A 16,908-nucleotide genomic window follows, 5' to 3' on the forward strand; every position below is an offset into this window, starting at 1 on the left:
ACTTTCACCCCCAACCCCCAACCGCACCTCTACCTTATTTTTGAGTCACTGCCTGTGTGTTATCCCCTTGGGAAACCTCCTCTGTCTCCAAAGTAGGAGTTTGGTTCTCTGTTATTTAACTTCTCACAAATCTGGTACTTCTGGGGGTTCTTGCTGGCTCAGTTGATAAAGTGTGTGACTCTTGATCTTGGGGTTGTGAGTTCAAGCTGCATGTTGGGTGTAAAGATTACTTAAAAAAAAAATCTTAGCACTGGGTGTTACATGCAACTAATGAATCACTAAACTCTACCCCTGAAACTAATAATACACAGTATATGTTAACTAAATTGAATTTAGGGCAGCCCGAGTGGCTCAGCATTTTAGCGCCGCCTTCAGCCCAGGGCGTGACCCTGGAGACCGGAGATGGAGTCCCATGTCGGGCTCCCTGCATGGGGCCTGCTTCTCCCTCCGCCTGTGTCTCTGCCTCTCTCTCTCTCTCTGTCTCTTGAATAAATAAATGAAATCTTTAAAAAGATAAATAAATTGAATTTAAATTTTTTAAATGACATTATATCCCTGGAAAAAAAATCTTAAAAAAAAATCTGGTACTTCTTTTGAGTACTCAGCACAAATGAAACTGAGTAATTAGTTATGTGATTACATTTTTATTACTGTTTCCTGGGTCCATGATAGCAGAGGCTTTCTTCTTCTTCTTCTTTTTTTTTTTTTTTTTTTTTTTAGAAAAGCCTGGTGCCTAGCACAGAGTCCAATCTCCTGGTGCCTAGCACAGAGTCTCAGACATCACAGATACTCAAATAACCAGTACAGAAACAAAAAGGACAAAAAGGACATGTCTTATCCCTGAACCCAGATCATGTGGGCACCAGCTCCATAATGGTGCCACTTCATTCCACTGAGGGGTTTTCTGTTGAAAATAGATCATATTTTCAAGGAAGCTTAAAAATAAAAGCTGAGCAAACACACAGGATCTGATTCATGCAAATTACATTGGCACCAAAGAAATCAAATTAGAAATCAGTCACAGATGTAACTAATACAATTGCCTGGAAATTTAAAAGCACATTTATAAATCACTAAAAGAGCAAAGAAGGAACCCAAACAGAAATCTGATAGCAAAATTAGATGAAAAGAGAATGGAACAAAAATAAATATACTCAAAACTCGAAGCTGAACGGAGATCAAAGAAAATTTAGAGGGCAAAGGAGTTGCTCATGCTATGTTATATAAACGGTGATATTAGAAAAAGAAGGAGTGAAGGGTAATTAGCTCGCAGATGACTCGAGATGCCAGGAATAGAAGTTCGGTAGGAGTGGCCTCAAAGAAGGAATCAATGAAGTCATGAGCAAAATTAGGGAAGAGGTGATGGTACAACTAAGGTACGGAGCGGATGAAAAGCTGGTCCATCGAAAGTGGATTGGAAGAGCAGAACACAGGTGTGTTCCACAGCAGTGGGAAATGGAATCCAGGAATCTAGATCCCCTGGGGGCCAAGCAGGGCCACAGGCGGCAGGGGTGGACTCAGGGGTGGACTCGGGAAAGGTGATGGGCTGGCTGCTGGGCTCACTGCCTGGGGCTGAGCCCAGAACAGGGCATTGCTTCCTACTTGGGGGCCTGGATTTGCGTCTATAGATTTGGATTCCATGGGGGCCAAGGTCTCTTCAAACCCTGGGAATCTTTTATTCAAGTTCAGTTGCTAAAAATATCATCTGAGGGGCACCTGGGTGGCTCAGTTGGTTGGTTAGGCATCTGCCTTTGGCTCAGATCATGATCCCAGGGTCTTGGGATCAAGCCCTGCGTAGGGCTCCCTGCTCAGTGGGGAATCTGCTTCTCCCTTTGCCTCTGCCCATCCCTCCTCACCCCCTGTCCTGTACATGTTCTCTCTCTCTCTCTTAAATAAATACATAAAATCTTTAAATATATATATATATATATATATATATATATATATATATATATATAATCTGAGGAGGGGATTAGGAATCCTAGGACCAGCAGTGAACACTAATCTCTTTTGAGATCTGATGGCTGCTCAGCGCCTCTGCCTCATCTCATCTCCCAGCTACACTGATACACTTTCATTTGCTCTCATTTGCCCAAATTCTTCCCACTGCAGGGCTTTGGCAGGTCCCCACCATCGAAGACTTTTCTTCCCTCGCCGTCCCCTGCCCAGCTCCCTCATCCTCTCCAGGAAGGCCTTCCTGCCCCCTGGATGGAGTGAAAACCCTCATCCACAATCCTAATAAATTGCCACTAAGCATGTGTAGTGTTTTCAGCAGCCACTTCCCATGCCATCTTGCAGGGTCCACGGGTACAATTGCCACCGTCTGCCTCACTCACTGGCATATCCCCAGGTATACTGCACGGTGGAGGTGCCCAGTCCCGATTTGGGCAACACTATTTGATGCTGCCCATTCAAACGGGTCCAGGGCCTCGGCCAACACAGGTAGAGCTGCCCCCACCTGCTCTGTTCCCAGGGCTCCTGGCAGGCTGGGACGCTCGCCTCTTATTTACCTGCATGGACCCTAGAGCGACTCAGCTCCATTGAGCAAAGCTGTCTCCTGCCAAAGCCGTTACAATTTCTTAGCTCCAGGCAGAGGCAGACCGCAGATGGCTTAATTTAGAAGCATCTCTGAAGGAATTCCTTGCTCCATAGCTCTTCATCCTTTGACTCCAGGGGTCCGTGGGGGTCGTGACCATACACGGCTTGAGGCCTGACTTGTAATTAGGATCCTTATTCCTGGTTGAGTTGCTATTTTAGGAAGGGAGAGTGTGCCTGTGGGATAGGAGCCACTAGGTTCCCAGCAGTGACTCTCTTGACTCATTTCATGGGCGATTATTAAAAAAGAGTGGAGTCTCTCAATGAAGAGCTAGGCCGGTCCCATGGCTGTGGGTTCAATCTATGCAACCAGGGCGAGTGACTTAACCTTTCAGGGCCTCTATTTCCCTATCTGTAAAATGGAGACAACGTCTGGATGTTCTGAGGCTCATGTGAAATCCGTGCGTTGTGCCGGGCAAACAGCAAGTTTGGCGCCGCTGATGGGTGCAGTGGTGCAGAGCAGGACAGATTCCGCAGACGGGCACCCTGCTTCTTGGCATCTGAGAGCCAGACCTCCCCTCTCCATGGACTCCTGGGTCCTGCTGGGGGATTTGGGGATTTCAAGGGATCCAGTTTCCCTTCTCTTTCCAAAGACCCATCCCATGTCGAGGGCGAGCTTTTGCTTGAGTTAGGCCTTAGGAGAGCCCATTATACCCAACAACACACATCTCCTTTGGTTTTCACCTTGGACACACACACCAAGCCCAGGACACATGCACCCCCTGCCACCCCTGCTGACACCATGTTCCCTACACCTCCCTTCCTACCTCCCTCATTCCAACCCCTCCAGGCCATATTCAAGGTCCACCTGGCCTGAGGAGCCTTCTCTGAGCCAGATGAGCCCTGCCGACTGCCTTCATTCACTCACTGGTTCATTCACACACCTTTCCAGTTTTGTTTAAACATGGCCCCAGGCCAGGCACTGCAGGGTCCTGAACAGAAGAGGTGCACACCCTGCCTTACAGGGCCCCAGGGCTGGGCACTCGCTTGAGCTCCCTGTCTTGGATGACTTAACCAAGTCATCCATCCAAGTCATTTTAGATGAATGTTTGAATGAAAATACCTTTCCTACCAAAGTCTCTAAGTAAAGGGGGGCTGAAAAAAAGAAAATTTCCAGATTTCTCTTTTGTGTGTGTGCTGATTTTCACCTGATTATTTCTAAACTGAGCAGCAACTCAGGGGCTGTATCTTTCTGCCACTTCCTCAGGGATGAGAGTGAGTACTGAGCCTCCTGCCACCAACACCAAATTAACACCACCTACCACTGACCATCAACACCACCCACCATCAACACCATCTACCATCAATACTACCCATATCAACACCACCATCAACCAACACTATCCACCGTCAACACCAAATCAACACCATCCATCAACACTAACCACCATCAACACCACCATCCATCAACACTATCCACTGTGAACGCCAAATCAACACCAGCTACCACCATCCATCAATACCACCCACCATCAACACTATCCAATACCAACACCACCATCCATCAATACTATTCACCATCAACACCAAATCAACACCATCCACCAAATGCCATCAGTACCATCTGCCATTCCTGCATATTGAAATGCCCAGGGAATGGCTTGAAGGTTGTATTCATTTCCTGAGGCTACCATAACAAATTACCACAAACTTGGTGGCTTAAACAATAGAAATGTATTCTCTGGCAGTTCTGGGGGCCAAAACTCCAAAACCAAGGTTTCAGCTGGGCTGCACTCCCACCAAAGGCCCTAGGGAAGAATGTTTCCTTGCTTCTTTCAGCTACTGCTGGCTCTTAGCATTCCTGAACTGTGGCCACATCACTCAGCCTATGGCTTCTACCTCTACCCTGTGTCTATGTCTTCTGTCTCAAGCATCCATGTCATTGGAGTCAGAGCCTTCTTGAATCATTCAGGATGTTTGCATCTTGAGATCCTTAAATTAATTACAACTGCAAAGACCCTTTTTACAGATAAGGTCACACCCATAGGTTCCAGTGGTTAGGATGTGGAAATATCTTTTTGGGGGTCACCATTCAGCCCACTACAAGGGCCAGGGGGAGGCATAGAAATAGCAGAGATGTGGGCTACTGAGCCAAGCTTCCCTGTTAAGAGCCTGGCCACCAGGGAGCCTTGCCACACCCTCAGTGCTACAGGAGACCATGGACATGCAAGAGTCCCAGCCAGCTGGTCATCTGAATCAGCCAGGGTGCCCACAAGAGCTCTGGAGATCCAAACTGCCAGCCTTCCTGAGCATCTCTAGCTGCCTTCTGGGAAGCATGGGTGTCAGCTCTGCACCTGATCTCAGTGGAGACATTACCCAGTTTTCTGCCATCAGGAAACCAGTTGGGCTATGAGCTTAGATGAAGGGTTATGACTTTCCCCAGGGGTGGGGAGCTCCCAGGCCTCTGTGTTCCCAGACGGGGGCCAGAGTATGGGGCCCCCAAGCAAAAAGTCTCTTTACAAATCCCTCCCTGTCTTCTAGTGCCTTTTACTATTGTATCCTCCTCCTATCTTTCCCTTCCCCTGTTTTGACACCTAAAGGCTGCCTATAAAACATTTAAAAAATAAATAAATAAAGGCTGCCTATAGCACTGGGGCTTAGCTACCCCCACCCAGAGGGCGGCCCTGGCCTGGATTCTTGACAAGAACGGGGCCTGCTTTATCACCTTGAAGATGTAGCAGAGCCTTCAGCTGCTCCTGCAAACCCATAGGGAACCCCTGCCAGCTCCCCGCTGTGGCCACCTCACCCTCTTGCAAACTGGAGCTCCAGTGGGCTCTGGGGCCAGCACACACCTGCCCCCTTAGCCTGGGAAAGCCCTGCTCACCCTTCCAGCCTCCCCTTCACATCTCCTCCCCAGAGGGGCACCCCCAACTCCCGTGAGGGCTGAGCTCATGCTATCCGTGCTCTCTGCACACCCTCTACTCTCTGAGTTCTGGTGAAACAGCTGCCTAATTATTGTTGATGTCTGCTCCTCCTCTGGATTAAAAACTCCCCCCTGATGGGGCGCCTGGTGGCTCAGTTGGTTAAGCACCTGCCTTAGGCTTAGGTCATGATCTCGGGGTCCTGGGATCAAGGCAGGAGTCAGGCTCTCTGCTCAGTGGGGAGTCTGCTTCTCCCTCTGCCTCTGCCCTTCCCTGCTCTTCCTCTCTCTCAAATAAATACATAAAAATCTTGCAAATAAGTAAATAATCAATTAATTAAATAAAAGCTCCCTGAGGGGACAGAAAATCCCCCATTTCCTGCTGTATCCCCAGTGCCTGGCACAGAGTTTTACTCAATAAATATGCATCACCTGAATGAATGAATGAATCAGTGAGTAAATAAACAAGCAAGCGCAAAACCTTTCCACTCTGGGCCTCCCATAGGTTGTCCTAGAGGAGATTTTCTTGCTCTTGGAGGTGATGGAACTGACCCATGAGGCAGGAGGGGTTTTCGCCTACCACCATTTCTTGAGAAGGAAGGGCAGCCTGAAATACTGACTGCATACCCTTTCAACGGAAGAGACACTCATTGGATCTGTCCCTCACGTTTCTTCTGGAAGGGTGGCATTTGTAAACTCTGGTTCTGGTCCCGTCGCCTCCTCGGGCAGCTGCCACCTGGCAGGAGGGACTTGGAGCTTACTCCCAGGAAGGAGCACTGGCGGGGCCAGAAGTCCCCCCCCCCCCCCGGAGAGGGCAGCTTGTTTAGGGTTTTTAATGGTGGAAAACCAGCATGGGAAGAGTGATGCTGGCTATTAGGTCCCACTGCATGGTGACTCCGGTCATCGTCAGGTGATGTTTATCACTCGTGCATCTTCCCTAACAATGAGCTGGACAGAAGGAAAACTGCTGACGCCAAGCAGCCTTGGCCTCGCCGCCTTTGGCCCATGGTCATAACCCATCGCCCCTCGGTGCCAGGATGCTCACGGCACTGACTCTTCCCTTCCTTCCCCCATATGGTGATTTGTATTACTGCTCTAAGATCGAAATGGAGGGGCGGGCAAGGAGAGAAGGGAGCACTGGGAAGGCGCCTTGTACCCACTGACCTGCTCCCCTCTATCCATAGGTGTGTCCCCATCTCGATACCTTCCCCACCGAGGCTGATCGCCAGAGAGCATTCAAAGCCCACCAGGAGGAGCATGCGGTGCGCCAGGGAACCCTGCGGATGGGCAACTACACCCACCCCTAAAGCCTTCTCAACACAGTAGAAAATTCTCCAAGGACTCACTTTTCTTGCCCCAGCTCACGTTAGACACTCCCCTAATTTTATGCAGGTTCTGCTTTGGCAAGGACCTCAATTCGGGTCTTTGATTCTTTTTGGTACGAGTCCCCCCGCCCCGTCCCTTTTTAGATTAGCCAATACTAACTTACTTTAGCCCCAGCAACCCTCTACCTAGGGATTCTCCCTCCTGCAGGAGGCCACCCACCCTTGGTTCTCAAGCCCTCACCTGGTAAGACAAACCCAAATCACTAGGCAGCGGTTAGACTCCAGGCTAAGGGTAGATTCCAAGGCTCTGCCCATGGAGTGTGAACAACCTGTGTATTTCCTGCAGAAAGCAGGACAGCAACGTGGGTAAGAACCCTTGTTTTATATTCCAAACACCAGTTTAACTGTGAGTTGGGGATGCCTGATGTTTCACCATGCCGGAGGACCCCACGCTCGGGGCTCAGGGCCTACCCCCACCTCCTCCACACCAGGGGCCTGTCACTCAGGCTGGCCAACATGGGCTTCTCCACCCAAACAGACCTTGGGAGGGTGACCCCACAGGAGAGAGCCTTCCGGGTGAGTGGGTCGGGGGATGATACACAGGCCGAGAACCTCACCGGCCAAACTCCTGGGTGCTCCCTACCTCAGTCGTTCTGCACGTTCTTGCCTTCTCCCCACAAATTATATACTGGTCTATTTTGAATTAAAAATGCTATTTGTCCTCATCCTGCTGTGTCTTTATTTGAAAACCAATAAACCTACAGCCAGTGCAAGAACCAACCTCACACTCGTCAGACGGTGTCCTGATCCGGGCATTCTTTGAGGTAGATTACCTCCCCTGACACATCCCAACGGTGCCTGTAGGAAGTCAGGCGCAGCCTCGAGTTCTTAAATCCCAATTCTGGCCTGAAGATGCCAATTGCTGATCTTCGACCCAGAGCCCTCCCTGGGATTTCAGACTCACTCGTCCAACTGCCCGCCTGACGTCTCCACTCAAGCGTCTGGTATTCATTTCAAACCAACACGGTCAAGACAGAACACTTGATTTTTTTTTCCCCCACCAAACTTGTTTCTCCCTTGGTTGTTTTTTTTTTTTTTTTCCCATCTCATATGTGACACCACCATTAGCCCTGTTGCTGAGGCAAAAATCATCATTACTCTGTTCCCCTCCACTCTCACCTTGAATCCATCGACGAGCCTGTCAGCACCACTTCCAAGACACCCCTACCCGTCCCCTGGTCTCCGAGCCCCACCAGGTCTCTGGAGACCTCACCCTCTCCACGCTACCCTCTCAACCACACTCTCCACAGGGCAGCCCCTTAGCATTCCAGAAGCTTCTGTTGCTCTGGAAGGAAAACTCCACGCTCCCCACCCAGCCCATGGCACACTAGGTGAGGCGGCCGAAGGCTGTCCTGGCTTCATCTCCCATCTTTGGCGCCTTTCTGGTCCTGGCTACCCCCAGCCACTGTCCTCACTGCCGCCTTTGGCTTGCTGCTCACTTTTCCCTCTGCCTGGAACACCTGGGCCCCCGATTGTCGCCAGCCCACCCCTTCTTGTCATTTAGACCTTAGCTCAAAAATCAATTCCCCTCAGCCCGGGTGGCTCAGCGATTAGCACCGCCTTCAGCCCAGGGTGTGATCCTGGAGATCCAGGATCGAGTCCCACATCAGGCTCCCTGCCTGGAGCCTGCTTCTCCCTCTGCCTGTGTCTCTGCCTCTGTGTGTGTGTGTGTGTGTGTGTGTGTGTGTGTGTGTGTGTGTGTCTTGTGAATGAACAAATAAAATATTTAAAAAAAAAATCAAGTCCCCTCCTCAAAAGGCCGTCCCTGAAATAGCCACCAGTAAAATTCACATCAGCTTGTTTGATTATCTACAAAACAATGATGCCTTGTTTACTACCTGTCTCTCCTGTGGCAGGGATGTCGCATGGGATCAGGGACCCGAGATCCCAAGGGCCTGGCATACATGGTAAGGGCTAGTGCTATCTGTGGAAGGACCTCCTGCATGACTGTCTGCTCCGGCTCCTGCCCCCCACAGGCCGAGTGCTGGGCAGGGAGACACAGCACGTCTGGTGATTACGGGTCTGATTGAATTTCTTGATCAGCCCTCCCACCCCCGCCCCCACACGCACATGTCTTCCCATGCCATACAAATGCCACACACACTAACACCCCTCAGGAACCTAGCCCAGCCAGGACCTTGACAGACTCCAACCTACTCCAAGGGCCGAAATCCTCCTGCCACCACACGAGCCAGGGGGAAACAAGCACCCCTACTGATTTTGGCTAAAGCCACCCTGAAGTCTTTTGACCCGCAGGGAGCAGTGGGCCTGGTGTGGGCACATAGGAGAGCCCCAAGGAGCCTGGCCACTGAGCTGCAGCCATTCCATGTGGTCAGGAGCGTGAAGCCCAGCATCATCAAGGGATTTCTGGTTGACTTTGAGCAAGCGTCTTAACCTCTCTACCTCATCTGTGAGTCAGGACCCTGGCACAGTATAGGACATTTCCTCAAGCTAAATTATTATTATTACTTTTTCCTCAAGCTAAATTAGATCATGATTACAGCAAAGAATGTGTACAACATGATTAGCACAGGGTGGGTCTGGCACTTTTAAGCAATAGATTAATGTGAATCATTGTCTTCTTATTAATAAAGCACACTAAAAAAAGCAACCAGAATCCTGTGACAAGGGCATGCTTTTAAAGGAACAATGCCTGGGTGGCTCAGTCGATTAAGCATCTTGCCTTTGGCTCAGGTCATGATCTCAGGGTCTCAGGATGAGACTTGCGTTGAGCCCTGCATCAGGCTCCCTGCTTAGTGGGGAGTCTGCCTCTCTCTTGCCTTTCGCCCTTCTCCTCAGCTCATTTTCTCTCTCTCTCTCTCTTAAATAAATAGAATCTTAAAAAAATTGTCTAGGTACATCAAGAAGGTAAAGATAGGGGTCCCTGGGTGGCTCAGTGGTTTAGCGCCTGCCTTCGGCCCAGCGTGTGATACTGGAGACCCGGGATCGAGTCCCACATCAGGCTCCCTGCATGGAGCCTGCTTCTCCCTCTGCCTGTGTATCTGCCTCTGTGTGTGTGTGTGTGTGTGTGTGTGTCGTGAATAAATAAAATCTTAAAAAAAAAAAAAGAAGGTAAAGATATTTTGAATTAAATCCACTTTTTTTGCCCTGATGTCCCCTTTAGAAAGTGGAATGGGGCACGCAGAATTTCCTGAGGGACCTGAATGTAGGCTCTGTCCACCAAAGGGTGAGGCGATCTCTACTAAGACAACTTAGGGAGGGGGTCGTTGTCTGCTTTTCCAAGGACCTGGGCCAAGGGGGAGGTCCAGGAGTGGGACAGAAAAAGCTATGGGGTGTCTCTTTTGCTTATATGATCACGTCGTGTCCCAGCAGGGTAGGCCGCGGGCCGTGACACCCCCTGGGGCTGTGGCAGGTGATCCTGGAGCAGCACCCTGGGTCCTGTCCTGGAGATGCCAGCCGCTCTCCACGGAGAGCCCCTCAGCTCCTTGTCCTATAGCGCCACCCACTGGCGAGTCCTAGTCAGACGCCTTGGAAGTTCCCGGTCCTTCTGTCCCTGCGTCCCTCCCCCAGCTTGGTTCTTCCCTCTTCATTAATTATTCGTGCCCACACGAAGCCCCAGGTCAGATTCCGATCTGATTCCACTTTCTTGGGTGTCCAGTTGCATCAGGCTGAGCACTTGTGCTCCCCTGCGTCAACCCCGGCCGGGGGTCCCCCAGCACAACTGGGGTTGCTCTGACTGCCCTTTAATAACCTGGGGTAGAACCCCTGAAGGTTCCAGCCAGGAGGGGCCTTGGGAATCATCTGTTAACCTCCCCCCACCACGTCCACTCCCCTTGTTTCGCACATAGAAAACAGATGTCAAAGGAGGCCTGTCGGCACTCAGTAAGCCAGCCCCAGGCCCGTGTCCAGTCCATCACCATGTGTTCCAGAGCCTTCTCCTCAAACCACTTCTCCAAGGTGGGTGGCAATGGGGAGAGCTTAGCTTTCCATCCCAAGTCCTCCTAATCGCCCACCAAGAAGTGCCATGCCAGGATGGCCATTATCAGAGGTATGGCCTTATGTCCCTGGTTTTGCTCATTTCCTTGATGTTTGGCAGGTTACCTCCTGGTTGGGTTTCTTGGCAACATCCCATCAGAGATTTACCCAAACAAAGAGGCCCATGGGCACTGCCTTCATGACCCACAGGAAAGCAGCTGGACCTTCATCTGGACAGCTTGAAATTCCTTGGGGTGCCCCCCACCAGGTGGAAGGGGCCATTTGCACGCTGCTCAGTACTTAGCAGGGGAGGGAGCAAGTGCAGGTGTGGGGTGTGACAGTGGCAAGATTGGGCCTCTGGAAATAGGACCCGTGACAGGGAGGGGCTTAAGAAAACAGCTCCTCCTGCCAGACAAGACAGAGGGTTGCAGAGCCACTTAGCAGCCAAACTAGGACTGGGACAGACCTCATGGATGATAGGTCTGGCTTTCTGTTCGTACTCGACCCCCACTGACTTCAGTCTACTCCTGGGTTTTTAAACCAGGGCCCAAACCAAACCAGAGCCCAAGCCTCACTCATTCTCTCCTCCCTCTCTCTTTCTTTCTCTCCCTTTCCCTCTTCCTTTCCATCTCCCTCTCCCTCTGTCTCCCTGCCTCTCTGTCTCTGTCTCTCCCACTGACATAACCAGATAAATGTTTTCTAGGCCAGAAGAACAAAGGTGGGATTCTGGAATCTGACAGTCCTGCAGCATTTTTATCAGTGTTGGTAGCAGTGAGCCAATGGAAATTTCTGCTTCTGCCTGGCAGGGCGTTGCTAGAAGTCTGAAGAGGAAGCCTGTTGGTAGGCCCCAGATTCTAAATCCAGTCCCCAGGGTTGGGCCTAGGATCCAGATGGAGATGGTTTGGCTTTCTGGTTCACCTATCCCATGCCTCAACTAGTGCTGGTTTAGAAATCAGAGATTTAGGGCAAGAGAAGGCACGTGTCCATGGCAGCAAGTGGACCAGCGGCTCAGATGCCCAGGTGGGCCTCATGGAAGCCAGATAGGTCTGTGTCCAATCAAGTACTTTCTCTCACATTTGGCTTTTTGGACCAAAACAGTCTTTTTGCTGCATTTCTTTTTGGGTCTGCTTTGATGCTTGAAATCATCATTAAAAAAGAAAAAAGAAAAAAAAAACTAGGTTGGCTTTTTACACTGGTTCCTAGAACTGAATGCAGGTACACTTTAAACTTGAATCCACAAATGAGAAATTATCTATGAAAAGGAGTTTATTTTTAAAAAATATTTTATTTATTTGAGAGAGTGAGAGCATGAACAGTGCGGGGTGGGGGGGGGGCGGAGGTGAGGGGTGGAGGGAGGGGCAAAAGGGAGAGGGAGAAGCAGACTCTTCCCTGAGCAAGGAGCCCGACAACAATGCAAGGCTTGATCTCAGGACCCTGAGATCATGACCTGAGCTGAAAAGGCAGACACTTCACCAACTTAGCCATCTAGGCACCCCTAAAAAGAAGTTTGTTTGTTTGTTTGTTTGTTTTAAAGATTTTATTTATTCCTGAGAGACAGAGAGAAGCAGAAACATAGACAGAGGGAGAAGCAGGTTCCTCACAGGGAGCCCGATGTGGGACTCGATCCCCAGACCAGGATCATGCCCTGAGCCAAAGGCAGACGCTCAACTGCTGAGCCACCCAGGTGTCCCCCTAAAAAGGAGTTTAGATTGATGGACACCACTGTCCTCTTTGGATTCATGAGGCAGATCCTTTCTCTCATAATCCCCATGGCATTGCCAGCATCTAGACCAGTGCACAGGCCAGAGTGCATGCTCAGAAGGAAAAAAGTGAGGAGGGGAGGGAGGGAAGGGAGGGAGAGAAGGAGGAGGGAAAGAGGGGAGGCAGGAGGGTGAGAAAGAGAGGAGGGAAATAAAGGATATGCTCTCTTTCTGGTTTCAGGAGCTCCATGGGGTTTTGAGCTAAACAACACAAATGGTTGAGAACAGCATGACCTTGAGGCCCATGAATTGTCCAAATCCTTGTCCAACCCATCTGTTTGCAGAGAAGAGAGATATTAGCATCCAGGCCTGGCCTCTGTCATCCAAATCCCCTGCCCACTCCACATTAAAAACAGGTTTTAGTTGGAAGGCTCTGGGCAAAGGTGGGGAGCTGACCTCTGCAGCAGGGGCTGAGGAGACAAGATAACCTGCCAGAGAAAAAGCTCTGGCTGTTGTTAGTAGTAATTGTATCATGAGTTGCATAATCACCACTCTCCAGGATCTGAGCCAGGTACAGAGTCCTCACAAAGACCAGATAAAGTGGGCCACATCATCCTCACCTTATAGTTGAAAGAGCCATGGCTCAGAAAGTATTTGCTCAAAGTCACAGACCAGGGCTGGGACTATAATGAGGCAGATAAAGCACAACATTTACAGGACTGCCCCCAAACAGTAACCAAGACAAACAATACTTTAAGGCAATTTTTTAAAAAGATTTTATTTATTCATTCATGAGAGACACAGAGAGAGAGAGAGGCAGAGACACAGGCAGAGGGAGAAGCAGGCTCCATGCAAGCCCAACACCGGACTTGATCCCGGGACTCCCTGGGCTGAAGGCAGGCGCCAAACCGCCAAGCCACCCAGGGATCTCCTAAAGCAATTTTTTAAATCAAAATTTTAAAATTTCTGATGGACAAAATAGCAACCGTTTCAGTACAGATGTTGGTGGCTCACCTCACCTGCCTCCCCTTGGTCCCAGCCTGGACTCTAGAACCAGGATTCTTCCTCAAGTCTGGCCAGTTGTGCAGTCCATATCCTCAACCACCCGCCCTGACCACCGCACTGCCCCTGGTCCCAGTTACTCAGGACCTTGAATGGCATTCAGGTGACAATTCTTTATGGGCCAAGAGGACCTGAGGAGCATTCTCAAAAGGCTGTGGGTGCATCTCCCCTGTGTTGCTCTGCTCGCTGAGCCAAGGGAACAAAACTGGCCAGAACAACCCCTCCTCCATGCTTGGGACCTGGGGGCATTCGGTGGAGAGGGAGGGGAAGCTGAGAAGGAAATTGGTTGGTAAGAACCATGGCCCAGCCAGAGGCCCAGACACTCCCAGGGCAATTCCTGACCCAAAGCCAAACCTGAGGCAAGAGCCTCAGGTGGAGCAGGAGGATGTGTATTCTCCATCACCATCTTCATCCCCATCCATGGGCCTCTTCCACCCACACCCCTGGCTACAAATCTCTGAAACTGAATGTTTTTCCAGGCCAGAGTAATGTTCTGCCCAGAGTAAGGTCAGAGCCAGAACCCAGATCTTCTGAAGACTTGTCCATGAAGCTGCCCTTCCTGTCCCTGGAGAAGAGTGACAGCTCCTTCTCTGTGGGTATCTCTGTCTGTGAGTGAGTGGTTTGGGACCATCTAGGGCTCTGGGCTTGTTTGTTTGTTTGTTTTTTTAACCCAGGAGAGGCTGAAAGGTTTTTTTAAAGCCACCTCAGAGCCCCTGAGTGGCTCAGGAGGTGAAGCATTTGCCTTCTGCTCAGGTCATGATCTCTGGATCCTGGGATTGAACCTTGAGTCAATCCTTGGGCTCCCTGCTCAGCGGGAGAGGGAGAGGGGGCTCTCCCTCTCCCTCTGCCCCTACCCTACTTGTGCTGTCTTTCTCTCTCAAATAAATAAAATCTTAAAAATTAAAAAAAAGAAACGTCAAAGAGCCTAAATAACTGGAATGTGAAGCTAGAAGGTCCAAGAGGAAATGAGAGGCTGAAGAGGGAGAAAAAGGAGCCTGGCACAGGGGTCTGGGTGCTGGAGTGGCAGTAAGAAGCCCTTTGTAAGACAGAGCGATCCTGGGAGCCTGGTCCAGGAAGTGCCCTTGCAATACTCATTCACTTTGTTTTCCCTTGAGGCCCCCAAGTCTCCCCACCAGGCTCACTTCCTACTTGGGGAGTGGGCAAGAAGTCTTCCTCCTGCTTTAAATGGAGCTTTCCGAGGTAAGTCACTTGCTAAGGTCCACACCCAGCTTTTCTGGACCTCAAACCCCTTTTGTCCATCCAGGACCAACCAAGCTCCTTTCTGAAAGGGTCGGTCGTATTACCTGCCCGGGAACCCCTGGATGCTCAGTCAAATGCCTATTCTCCGACGCCTTCCCAGCTAAACAAGAGCCCAGGTGAGCACACACACACAAACCTCTTAGGCTGTGGACAGGCTGAGATGCAAGAACCAGCCAGGTGACAGAGAAAAAAGAATGGAGGAGGACTGGTGGTGGAGCTGGAAACACCCAGATAGGAATAAAACGAGGTTAATGAGACGCTGAATCTCAGAGAAATTTCCAAATGAAATAAATTGCATAGCATGTTCTATATTAGAATAGACCATGATCATTCAATACTAATGATAGCACACTAACAACTTGTTAAATATTCTCGGGCTCTAAGGAATGCTGAGAAGCCAGCCAGGGCTGCAGGAAGTCCGGGTTCATGCTGTTCTTTTCAACTGTAAGTTTCGCCCTTGCACACACCCTGCTGCAGCTCTGTTCCCCGTGGCTCAGGGCTCAGCACTACTGGAGGCTTCGTTTTTTCGATAGGTCCGGGATCCAAACCCCAGCCTAAGACCAGGAGGCCAGAGAAGGTCCGTACCCTGCCAGATGCAGGTCTGCCTGGCACAGGGCTGACAAGAGCAGGACAACGACTTTCTCAGGACCTGGGCGGGTCCATGGATCCTGGCCCTGGGTGCATCATGACCTCTCAGAGGCCCAGGATGGGGGATCTTGTTGGTTGGAGTTGGGACCTTGGCTGCACTGTTGGGGATGGTTGCTTCAAGGATGCAGCACCAAGCCTCAAGGAGCAGGGGTGGGGCGACAGAGTGGAGAAAGTAGAAAAGGCCTCCAGAGGCACCCAGAGCAGGAGGAACGAGGCCCGAGCTGGGGGCTGGCCGGGAAGGACCAAGGCAGCCTGCGGCCCTGGTGATGTATGTCCCCTTCCCTATCCACCCAACGAAAATGAACGAGCTGCCCGCCCGCCCGCCACAGGAAGCGTCCACTGCAACCGGGGCCGAGCCGGGGCGGGGGCCTGTCTGCTCGCGGCCCCTCGGCGCCCGCCCTCCTGCTTCCCCGACAGCTTGCAGCCGAGCGGGGCCCGCGGTCCCCGGGGAGCTGCCCGTCCTCGCTCCCAGCCCGGCCGGCGGCGAGGCCGCTTCCAATCTGCCGGCAGGCGCAGGGGGAGAGCGTGGGGAGCCAGGCGTGAGGCCACCGCCAACCTCGCCGGAGCAGGAAGAAAGTTTCTGCTCGCCGGGCCATGCGGGGCTCCCACCGGCACCCGGTCTCGGGTTTAGGGGGAAGCGGAGGCCTCACGGTTCCACTGCCTGCTCGGCCGCTGAGCCTGATGCGGGGCCCGGGTGGTTTTCTGGGGGCCTGTGGGGAAGGGGTCGGCAGCACACAACCTGCCTGGGAAGGCCTGGGCTCCCGGCCTGGAGCTGGCCAAGGGTGCCCAGGGCCTGCGGGGCTGCCTGCAGGTGCACTGGCTCGGCTCTCTCCGCCCTTGGCCACTGCCCTGGGTCGCGATCCCTGGGGCCGCGCCGGGAGGATCCAGGCTGATCCAGGCCGGGCCGCGCTTCAGATCTGCCCGCCGCCCTGGGCCCCACACTGGAGGCTCAGCCCGTGAAAGGCACAGAACTCGAGCACTGTGGCTGGGGGCGTCAGGAGGGCGAGGGCGCATGTTGTTCTCAATGAAAAGACCGTGTTTCCAGCGCTGCCTTGAAAACATATCCCCCGAGCGAGCTCCGGCTCTGTGCGGAGTAAGAAACCAAGCCATTTGCAGACATCTATACTCGCACTCTCTTTTGCGTCCGTGTTTAGAGGTACAAAAACACCTGGTGCCTGGCACACACACCACAGGAGGGGCTGTGGGCTGGGCAGAGGTCTCTGCCTTCTTTGTCCGGTGCGCTGCCTCCCGGGGAACCAGTCAGATTTCTCGGGGTCCTCAGTGTCCCCGACACGATCTCCCCATGTGCTCCACCCTTGCCCCACAATGAGGCCATCGTTGTGCCCGATTCCATTTCAGGGCCCGGCTCCAGGCTTTCTCAAACCCCTGCGAACCCCGCAGGGTCTAAAGAGGGCAGACACAGGGCTGCAAGTGTCCTATGTGGGAAACATCTAAAGCCCAA

General features: G+C 51.7%; 1 protein-coding gene across 2 annotated transcripts in view; it reads left to right on the top strand.

Moving 5' to 3' along the window:
- Positions 1-7,505, top strand: part of CFAP77 (cilia and flagella associated protein 77) — a 130,686-nt gene extending 123,181 nt beyond the window's left edge. For both annotated transcript variants that reach the window (XM_072778461.1, XM_072778462.1), the window contains exon 6: positions 6,640-7,505. In XM_072778461.1, coding sequence (XP_072634562.1) covers positions 6,640-6,762 — 123 coding nt within the window. In that variant the 3' untranslated portion in view covers positions 6,763-7,505. The remainder of the gene's footprint in view (positions 1-6,639) is intronic.
- Positions 7,506-16,908: the final 9,403 nt, after the last annotated feature.

The sequence above is a fragment of the Canis lupus genome, chromosome 16 (genome assembly GCF_048164855.1).
Source record: "Canis lupus baileyi chromosome 16, mCanLup2.hap1, whole genome shotgun sequence".
NCBI lineage: Eukaryota > Metazoa > Chordata > Mammalia > Carnivora > Canidae > Canis > Canis lupus.